Source organism: Telopea speciosissima, chromosome 3, assembly GCF_018873765.1.
Source record: "Telopea speciosissima isolate NSW1024214 ecotype Mountain lineage chromosome 3, Tspe_v1, whole genome shotgun sequence".
Taxonomy (NCBI): domain Eukaryota; kingdom Viridiplantae; phylum Streptophyta; class Magnoliopsida; order Proteales; family Proteaceae; genus Telopea; species Telopea speciosissima.
This window is the reverse complement of record NC_057918.1, coordinates 62,750,830-62,762,088: the sequence shown is the minus strand read 5'-3', so window position 1 is coordinate 62,762,088 and position 11,259 is coordinate 62,750,830. Positions and strand designations below refer to the sequence as shown.

The following is an 11,259-nucleotide window of genomic DNA, read 5'->3' as shown; positions in this document are numbered from 1 at the left end:
TTTGATGGTAGCGACAGTAGAAACATGTAAAGTGAAATTAGTTGTGCATAGTCATGTGCTCATGATTCCCAAATTTAAATATGTATTTCAGTTCCTAGCATTCAGAATGGGCCGGTTTCCAGAACTGACAATAAATAAATAAATGGACTTACAGATCTGTGATGTTTAACTAGCTTAACCATGCTGAGATTGTTCAAGTTAGATTTTGACTGATTTCCACTGCAGGCATTATGGGGGTGAGAGTATGGCTTCTGTTTCTCCTTGTACTGGGCATCATTTGGGCTTGTGTGGATGCTAGGACCTTACTGATCTCTGATCTTTCAGGTATGCCTTTAGACTTCATATTGAGTTTATTCTTATTCACCATATGATTCTTCTAAGTAACTTCCTAAAGATTTTAACTGCCTAATACATGCACTTTCTTCTCCTGTCCCAAGGGTGTTGTACCATAACTCAAAATCTTGCACCTGGGGGATGCATACACTATTCTTAATCCCTCTGACTGTACTTGCCAATGCATATACTATCTCATCCAATTTGTAGTCCATCTCCACATTCACCTCCAACTTTTTTGCTGGCAAATGTAGATGATATTTTAATACTATTTTATATGTTAAATATGCTGGCAATGATCCTCCAAAACTTAAGGAAACCTAGCAAAAAAGATGTTCCAACATTTTAACTCTTACGAGATTGAGATCCCATAAGTGTTTTCCTATTCCAATCGGTTAAAGTTTGTGGGAAAATCCATAAAGTCCCTCATGTGCCTCTATTGTCTGGAGAAGGTAATTTTCTTAACTAGAAGCACATTTGCTTATTGTTCTGGAAAAAAGAGTTGAATTTAATGATTGTCTTCTTTGTGTTGTAGTTCTGCAAATAAGCTATAAGGAGCCCAAAAGTGAGATTCAAGCTTCCACAGTTGCAACAACAAATGAAAGAGTCTGCACATTGTGTGAACAGTTCACTACCCAGGCATTAGAGTACCTTGGTGATAACAAGACCCAGACACAGATCATCAAGGACCTTCATCTTGCCTGTCATAAATTGCACTCCTTCAAGCAGCAGGTAGCCATCAAATCTCATGCCATTGCTTAAACGACTTTGTTGACCATGTGACTGCTGTATGATATAAAAATATTGGAATATGCGTTGTTTCTGAGCTTCATCTTTTATTTATGCTGATAAGTTTTTCAGTTTGAATAATTGAGTGATTTCCAGTCTGGTTCAATCAGCTGATGCAAATAGAAGGTGTGCCACCACCCCTCACCCATGCAAGGAACTTTGTGCTTAGGTCGGACAATTTTTTTTTCCAGTATATCTAGAGATCTCCTAAACCAAAATCTTAGATTATCTATGCCATTTATAAAGGCTCTTCTCCCTCCCTGTCTCTCCTTTTTGAGTGTCATTGTTACAAATAAGATTCAGGACTCTACGAGCTTTTTCCTCTAAAGATTAGAATCATTTTGTTACGTGCGAGATAATCTAAAAATAAAATAAAATAAAAGAGAAATAGTAGGGATAGAAAGAGAGGAAGAGAGAGAGATAAATTTGGGATAGAGTTTGCTTTACAGACGAAGCAATGGCGTCCTGGCGCAATTGGGAGGTCGCCAATCCTCTCTCAAGATAAACTCAAGAATTAATTAATATTTTTCTCCTTTTTTTTCTACTTCTTCATACATCAATAAATACGCGGCTAATATTAACTACCCACTTCCCCACTCCTACAATTTCTCTCAACTCCTAAAATATCTCTCTAAACTTATCCCACTTTTAATAACTACATATAATAATTAACCACCATCCCGTAGATACATATAATTAATAATAAATTAATAAAAATAACTATATCACAAAGAACTACACCTAAATAAAAATCGACACATAACACATTTGACCATGCTGATTGATTAGTTATGATGAATATGGTATCCAATATTAGGTTAAACTTTCTTAACATGCCCAATATGGATGTCTTGATGGGCAATTCAAGATTGGAGTTTCTTGTTATGAATAAGTAATTGTAATCTTCCTTAATGTAATGATAGTGGCAGGATTAGTGAACATCTATTATTACTGCAAGCATTTAAGCCGATCCTGGTAGTAGGGAATGATCCCAAAGAAACTGGAATGCACAGTGTCTGGTATCTGCTGATGGTTGGGGAACTTTTTATCAACAAAATTCATAGAAATCTTGAGACCTAACTATTCTGTTACTTTTTTGGTTTTACTGCAGTGAGCTGTTTTACTTTCTTATCTTCCCTGGTGTTATTTTCTCTTTTGTTGTTAGTGCATCACATTGGTGGATTACTATACGCCGCTTTTCTTCATGGAGCTTGACACAATCCAACCTGAGGACTTCTGCTGGAAAATGAATCTTTATGACCAGATATTAATTGCTTCTCCAGAACAGAATGGTTGTACTCTGTGTCATCATGCTGTTGCGGAAATTCTGATTAAGTTGAAAGATCCTGACACACAGGTTTGTAATTGCACTAAGTTTTTTTTTTTTTTTGGCTAAAGATCCTTGTGTAATATATTAAAATAATGGGAGAAAAAATACAGAGTAAACGTCAACAAAGTGCAGTAAAGGGAACCCCACCTTCAGCATGGCCATCAGCGGGGATACCTAAAACCACCTCTTAATGAAAACAAAATCTCAATCTGCGTAACACATCAATCTGAATTTCCTCTTGCACAAAGTTATTCTGCAAATATTTCCCTGACAATATGTGATAGGAAAGATAGCCAGGTTCTTCTTTTTATACCTGAATGAATGTCATACATGCTTATAGATGATACCATTTTTCCTTCTTTTTCCATTGCAACCTTTCTTTCTTTTTCTTTTTCTTTTATTTTTTTATTTATTTTTTATTTTCCTTTTAGTGTTTTTCTCTTTTTCCCTTATGCATTTTGCTTAGGATTCCTCAAATATTTGAGTTCATGATTAACAATCTTTTTTTCAGTGTTGTTCTTTCATTTCGTTCTATGTGGTCCTCTAAGTATCTATGTTGGAACTTAACAGAGATGTATAACATATACTGGGTTATAGTCTTCATCAATCCATATTTTAAAAGGAAGCTGAAATTTAGATGTGTCGTGATATGACAACAGCAACAGTTGTTTGTATTGATTTGTAAATGAACTGTGATGATGTATCATATACATCTGGTGTACGAACTGTCCAATTTTCTGTAACTGATAAATTTCCATTCACATTCATAAAGAAAAAATAGAATACTATACTGGTTGATGTTATTCCTCTAGTGTCAGGAAGAATCTGGAGTCAAACTCAGATGTATTGACCCCTATATCCTGTCAAACCACAAGCTATGTCCAACATATATTTGCCAACAGCAACTCTAATCCTGGGTACAGATCTTGCGATCATTTAAAATCTCTTGTTTCTTTCTTTCAACTACCCAATGGAACAGAATAGAGTACCCCCAATGAATTCTTTCAAACCCCAAATCCAGACCAACATATATTTTTTGTCAACAACAATTCTAATCCTCAGAATAGATCTTACCTGATCATCAGATAATCTTCTATCTCCTTTTCCATGTGCATTATGAGGCACGATATGGAATAAACATCCAGAATATTCTTCCTTTTTCACCCAAAAGAGCTCAAGAGCCAATGGTATTCCTTTCGTAAAAGTTTTTTTCCATTTTTAACCTTATTTTGAGCAAAAAGTTGAGGCCAGGAACTGGTAGAATGATTCTGATTGTAGCCAAGTTTATAAAAAATGCTTGCAGAAACCAAACCTTAAGCCTTTCCCTTCCCGCCTTATTTCTTTCTGGAGTTCAGATCCTCTGCAGCATGCATACAGGAGCCAGAACTGCATTACCAGTATGAGGAAAACATCTGATGAGCATTTGGTGATTACTTTTTTAACAAACCAGTATAGATTTGTCACGGTGTATTTGCCAAAATACGCTTTAGATGTTCTTTCCCTTGTGCAGGTTTCTGATGATTAGCTCTCCTTTCTGTTTAGTACTCTTAACTGCTTTCAAAAGGACATCTGACACTGGAAGGAACTGGATAAAATTCCCTGCTGAAAGTAACAACCATGGTCTAAAATGTAGATTTTCAACATTGATAAATTTGTTATCTGTGCAATAGAAGAGTATGGCTGAAGGATCTTGAAGGAGCTTGAGAGATAGCTAGGGTGAGTAAGAATTATGTTATGGGACTAGAGGTGCATATAGAATAAGTCGGCTCTATTGTTGAAGAACAGAACCAGATATTGTTGTTGCAGATTGGAGGGTTAAGTTGTGGTGTAACTCTCAAAAAAAATAAAAATAAAATAAGGTTCATGAATGGACTCCTAGGTCCATTAACTGGTTCTTGCAGCATCCAATTGAAAGGGTCAGACCTTTTGTATCATTCAATCTAGATGGTTGGTCCATGGAACATTATTATTTTGTGTAAATTGGTGAATCCAGGACCTCTTACAAAGATGCAAGAGCCATTACCACTCGTCTAGACATGCATTTGCATTGTCAGAATGATTTATATATGTTTCAATTAAACTGCACACCTGCTGAGACTATTTGTATCAAATGTTGCCAGTTTGGCTGCCAACTGCTAAGTATTGTCCAGCCTCTGGTCTGTTTCCTGAAACAATGGTCATATCTGTATTTCTGTGGAATTAGTTAGTTATTTAATCTGCAACAGTTTTGTGGATCAATATTGATTTTGATTTTTCATTTCATTATTGATTTACTTCTTAAATTCATGAAGAAAAAAAAAAGAAAGCAGAATTGGGAAGAAAATTAGCCTACTTTCTTGTTAACTAGGAGGCCTTGGGGTGATTTGCATATGGTCTTGATACTTAAGCTTAGGCATGTACTATAGAGGGTTTCATTCTCAACTCCTCCTATCTAAATTTAAATATTTATCCCCTAGGAAGAAACATTTCTCTCTCCAACCCAAAATGACTTTCTGATTTGGAATTTTCCAATGTCTCTATTTGTTTGTCCATTAGAATAGTAAATGCTTTCAAATTTCTTACTTGTCCATGTTAAGTGCCACCACTACAAATTTGTGCATTAAAAGAGGGAGAGAAGAAAGGGAATCTAATTTGTTCGAGGAAATCTAGGAAGGGTAATTTTGGACAATTAGTGATTAATATTTAGGTAATTAATAGAGGGAAAATATTGTTGTAACCAACCTTGGTTACAACAAGATTGTAATTGTACTTTTTTGCCCTTTTAGTATAACACACTTGTTTTTTTAATAATGGTAAACGCCATTTCATATAAAAACTGCATTACATAACGTTCAACTTTTTGAAACCCCCACCTTTTTACCTCCTGCATTAAATAACTTTTGGGAATTAAACAAGGGGCAATTAAAAGAAGTTTATAACTTCTTTGTTCACCACTTCGGTGACAAGTTGTTCCCAGTAGTGTAATATCAAATTTTTCTTTAAATGTGAGAGTTGTCAAACTTGACATTCTTTGTGGGATGAAGGGAGTGACATCTTTGGTAGAAATACTTCTTACGTTGTGGCTAAGGCTTAACTATGTAAATATGGAGGTTCAAGGGTTGTAGTCGCCCTAACAGTTAAGGTGCCAGTTTATAAGAAAGAGGCTTCAGTTTGAGTCCCATCCACTGCAACATTATAAAATAAGTTTTGTTTGATGACATCATACTTACAGAAAAAAAAAAATATTATAGCATCAAAAGATAATAGATCAATGAACATTTTTTTTCTTGTAAGGAGTGAGCATTTTTATTTTTATTAATGTGCCTGCTTTGATGTCACACCTGGACTTCTCTTTGGTAATTATTGCAGTTAGAGATAATCGAGATGCTTCTAAAGGGATGTGATTCAGTGGAGAACCATGTGAAAGAGGTGAGAACTCTTCAGGAATTTTAATGATAAATATCCATGGCCTCTAAGGCCATTGACATAGTGTAATTGAATCATCTTGGATTGCCTAGTTTTGTACAGAGGACTAAAAAATGGTTTCTTCTTTACTTATTTTCTTGAATATCTTGGTTACTGCATTAGCTTCTTGGTTACTGCATTAGCTTCTTGGTTACTGCATTAGCTAGATGTGCATTCTATGCTCATTCTCAAAGATGATATGCATTTCCTTTTTATGGTCCATTATAAATACTCCATTAACCTTCACCTCTGTGGGGCATCTCATTGATATATGCCAGTCCCAACATGAAACCTCAATTAAGGTATATCATTTTTTTGGTCGATTGCATTATTTTGGTGCTTTATAACAATGAGTACAACCCTTTTATGACTTTCTACAAGGATGTGATGTAAGATACTGAAGAACATCCAATCAGTATCAATGGAAAATTTGAGGCAACTGGAGTCTGAAATATGAGATGATACTCTGATGTGATGGAAATTTTGAAAAATTGTTACTGCAACAATGATTTGTAACTTGGAATTGGTTTCCTTGCTCATTTTTTCCTGTATCTTCTGGCAGTGCAAAAAACTGGTTTTTGATCATGGGCCTCTATTGATGGACAATGCAGTGCAGTTCCTAGAACTTACAGACATCTGCAGTGCTCTCCATGCATGTAAACCTTCAGCCACTGTGGTTGGACATGAATCTTCTGATGCTGAAATATCCAAACTGTCTCAAACTTAAAGTTGAAAGCCGAAATTGGCCGGAATGACAGGGAATATCTCTTATTGAGAAGAGAAAGCCATAGCATTTGCCTATCACAGACAGAGTATGCTTTCTTCCTTCCTTCCAAATATTTAATAATTGTAAAGTTTACACTTTTCAAATGGAAGATTTATTTGAAAGTGTTTGTGCAAGTAAGTTAGTTCATTTGATCTGTAAATGTTTGTACGATTTGACAATCAGGAGATTTGCCTTTTTATTGGATGGTGTCACGTATATGTATTTTCCTTCTATGTTACTCTGCCTACCTTAAACCTCTAGTTCTCTACTTAGAGACTACAAGTGACCTACCAACATCTTTATTCTCTGTATGACAAGCAATATGGTAGGGCATGTTTTTCTTTTTCTATGTAGTTTGGGGCATACAGATCTGTACTCCATTCCCATACCTCCTCTAGGTTGATGGGACAGTCTTAAAACATTTTAACTATGTCCAAATGGCTTTATGAATCTTCTATGCACACATTAATATTTCTCGCTATTGTACCTAGATACTGAAAAATATGGCCATTCATAACTCGTAAGTCCACATGAAACTAGAGTTGGCGAGGATAATCTCATTCTTGGGGGTTTATTTAGAACCCTGAGGAGTGTAGAAACCACCTCATTCTCTCCTTCTCTTGTTCTTGGAGTGTCCTTGAGTATTTTCTTTTGTTCTTTCTTCCTCTTGCTGTTTTGCTCTCTTTTTCCTTCAAGTCATGGACAAGGCTTTGAGTTCATGGATTGATTCTATGCTAAGGGACGACCGTGAAGCCTTGGGGAGAGTGCACCTCCAGCCTTTAGTGGGTATGAAGGCCATGGTGTTGTCTTGGGACTCGATCAGAGGTGTTTCCCGCTACTGGATCCCTGAAACTCACATGTTTCGGTTCAACATGGCTGAGGTATGTCCTATTTATGAGGAATTTCGTGCATGCTTCCTCTCTCCTCGTCATGGAGCTATGATACGTCTAAGTTTGAAGGAAGATTAGTCCAAGGATATCATGTCCTTCTTTGATTTGGAACGGAATTGACTTCCCCACTTTATGCATGGTTCCCGTATTGATGTTTTGGTGATTATTCGCTTTTCCGCGGCGCTTTTCCGCGGATCAACGTAGGGGTGATCATGTCTTCATGGAGTGTAGGAAAAGAGTCTTCTTGTTTTGTGTGATTTCTCAATTCCTTCTTCGCTCTGGTGCACATGGTGCTTCTCCTGTATTAATGGTTTTATAATGTTTTATGTCTAATCTATGGTCGAAATTCTCAGTACTGACTGTTATGTTGGATTAAGATTTTTGACAGTATCGTTTTCCATAGCCATAAATCTGTTATGCAATGTTAAAGTGGAGGGACTTAAATGTAATAAATTTATATTGTTCAGGGTTTTATTTATTATTTTTAATAATTTTTATACTTAACATTAATTAATGTTATTTACTAAATAAATAATACTAAATAAGGAAAATGAATTAGACTCACTTAGTGCACCCTATAGTAGAGATGTAAATGGATCGAATTCAAATCGGATTGGGTACTATCCGAATTCGAATTCGTTTACAATTCCGCTATCCAAATTCGATCCGAATATCCACCGAATATAATAATACAATACCAAATTCGAATTCGACTTGTTAAACAGATTCCGGATATTATCCGGTTCGATTCGTTTAGCAACGGATATCAAATATCCGAATGTTTCTATCCGATTACCATCCGATTGTCCGTTTACTATTTTCTATATATTGAGCTTTATTTCTTCTTAGAAATGACTTCATTACACTCTTTTTTTCAAATCGATTTGAAATCATGTATCACATAATACATAAAATGCAAGGAATATAATAAAACAGAAAAGCTTGATCTAAAACCCAACCAAACCTGCAGTATCCGAATATGGAACAACCCAACAAATATAAAGTAATAGGTGATACTGTAGATAAGACTAATGACAAATCCAACATACAACAACCAGATTCATACAGTTAAAAAAAAAAAAAAAAAAAAAAACATAATCTGAAAGATAGAAACTCATGTAAATCTATTGCCGACAGACTTGAGATCGACAACCTGAACAATGAGTTCTGGGACTTTAGAGGACGATCCAAGAGATGGATTCGCTAGAAATTAGAATGATAGAAATGGCATCAGGGGTAATGCTATAAAGAAGAAAACGATGCATATGAAACAATATAGAGAAAGCGAGAGAGAGAGAGAGAGAGAGAGAGAGAGAGAGACTTACCTTTGACAGTTGCTACTGGTGATTGCGCATGCAGAACGATGTCTCTTGTAACAACGAAGATGTGCGCAAGAAGGCATGAAACAATATGTATATGAAACCAGAGAGAGAGGGATTGTAGATTTGTAGTCACAGCGAATGGAAGGCAAAGAGAACGTTGAGCTTTAGGGTTATACTTGAGAGTCTTGAGAGTTGAGAGTTGAGAGACCGAGAATCCGAGATTTCAGTTTTCAAAGAGGTTTTTGGCTTTCCAAGTTTCCATCGAGACTTTTGGCTTTCCTATCTTTTTTTGTCTTATTTACATTTTTACTTGTGGCTTTCCTAATTCCTTTTTTTGGTCTTATTTACATTTTTTATGTATTTCTACTTTTTGTTTTGTTTTTATATGTTTTTCTAATAGATATATGATAACATCTATCTTAGTCAAATAGTAATATATATAAAACAATCATATTTTCTAACTTACTAGCTACTAAGTTATAAATATAAATAAAATACAAAATTCAAGAAAGCAACTAAATCGGATAGACGGATACGAATATTTTATTTCGGATATTTTATTACCATCGGATAGCTAAACGAATCGGATAATAATCGGTCGGAAACATGGATTACCATATTTGTATTTGATTAGTTTCGGACGAATTCGGATAGTTTCCGGATAGTGAATTTCCGAATACGAATCCTCATAAACGAATACGAACCCGAATCAAATACGGATTTTCGACTATCCGTTTACATCTCTACCCTATAGGGTCACACCACTTGCGGCTGGCACACTCTGCATGGAAGTCTTAAGACATTGAATTCTGAAAATACATATCTTAGGGAAGTAGAAAGAGAGATCTACACTATACAAAACCCAATGATTTTGGGGTTTTCAGGTGTGCTAAAATCATGACATACATTCTCTCTCCTTCCCTACCTCAGTTCTTACTTTTCTGTCTCTTTCTTCTGTTTTTAGAGTTAGGGTTTTTGAAACCTTAATTGAGGAAGATATATAGGCCACAAGAAATAAGATTCTTGAGATGAAAATTTTAAAGGGCATCAACTAGAAATCCATCGCAATTATTCTTTTTTTTATATGTACTTTTACTTACAATAGGAAAAACCGTCGCAAGAGAATGTTATATTGTTGTTATTAGTGATGCTATTTTGTCGTTGTTATTAAGTATAATAGTTTCTAGTAGTTACACTTATATATGAAGGACAAAAAGTTTAGTTCAAATGCTACAATCCTTCGAAGAATCTGTACTTATATCTTTTTGTCTTGTCCTATCTTAATTGGGCTTCTTAATTGGGCTTGAATTCTCTTTGCAGTATGTCAATAATCAAGATATGCTTATCTGCATGTCCTCATGTATCTTAAGATATGTTTAGCGTTTGTAGTGGTTTTTTTTTTTTTTTTTTCCTTCTTCAAATGGCATGGCTCAATACTTCTTGTACCTAATATTACATCAAATGGTTGGCAAGAATCTGTTCACCTTTGAGTAGTATAGGTCTAGGAAATATGGATAGGATACAGTGTTTCGAATTCAGATCCTTCTCCAATGACATTTAACCACCAGAGTCGATCTCCCACCATCCATGCGATGTAGTCCCCACAACCCATGGATGGTGGGAGATCGACTCTGGTAGTTATATGTCATTGGAGAGGATCCAGACTCTAGTGTTTCATGCATTTAGCAACTATTTAGGTCTATTTAGAAGTGGTTGTTGGATAATATATACATACCACACCACTCCACAATAAGGACCACTTGATCTCTTACATGGGACTTTTGAATTGGATTCTACTATTCTCTATGAAAAGTAGTCTTCATTCATATTTAGTGCTCCTCCAGCATTAATTATATATATTTATTTATTTATATAAGTAAACATTCTGAGCCTATGGAAAGGAACACTATATTCAGTCTCACTCAATATTTGTGGGTTTAAAAGGCCCAAGGTTTTTCTAGTTGCTTCTGATAATCTAACACTAATGGAGTAACCAAGTTGTTAAAACTCCATGATTTATTTATTTGAAGAAATAGTTAAAAACAAATAGACTGTTGAAAATAAAGAAAGGGAGAAAGGCCGGCATGCAATCACAAACGTGCACGCCTGTCTCATTCTCTCTACTCTCGCTCCCCTCTAACACCCTATATTGTTCTTTTGTCGATCCCTCCCTTATAAACAAATGTCATTTAGGCTCTGTTTGGTTGTAAGGAAAATTAAAGGAAAGAGAAGTGAAAATTCCAAAATATGTAATCATTTCTCGACATATAAACTACTTAAACTACCTTATTTAATAATAATATTTTTTAAATATAATTTTTGTTTTACTTTCTAAATCCAAGAAACTTAGATGCAAATTAAAATAAAATTTAATAACCAAATCAT

The 11,259-nt window shown here is 35.2% G+C and overlaps 1 protein-coding gene across 1 annotated transcript; it reads left to right on the top strand.

Moving 5' to 3' along the window:
• Positions 1–6,900, top strand: LOC122654429 (proactivator polypeptide-like 1). Its single transcript, XM_043848512.1, has 6 exons — positions 1–26; positions 226–324; positions 869–1,065; positions 2,288–2,479; positions 5,801–5,860; positions 6,459–6,900. Exons 1-6 carry the CDS (start codon positions 5–7, stop codon positions 6,621–6,623), a joined length of 735 nt encoding a protein of 244 aa, XP_043704447.1. The 5' UTR covers positions 1–4; the 3' UTR covers positions 6,624–6,900.
• Positions 6,901–11,259: the final 4,359 nt, after the last annotated feature.

What these genes read in the sequence shown, in the direction of transcription:
- LOC122654429 (XM_043848512.1), top strand. Translation starts at nt 5, where the DNA reads ATGGTAGCGACAGTAGAAACAT. An exon ending in ACTGATCTCTGATCTTTCAG is followed by an intron (nt 325 to 868) that starts GTATGCCTTTAG and finishes TTTGTGTTGTAG; the next exon opens with TTCTGCAAATAAGCTATAAG. An exon ending in TGAAAGATCCTGACACACAG is followed by an intron (nt 2,480 to 5,800) that starts GTTTGTAATTGC and finishes TAATTATTGCAG; the next exon opens with TTAGAGATAATCGAGATGCT.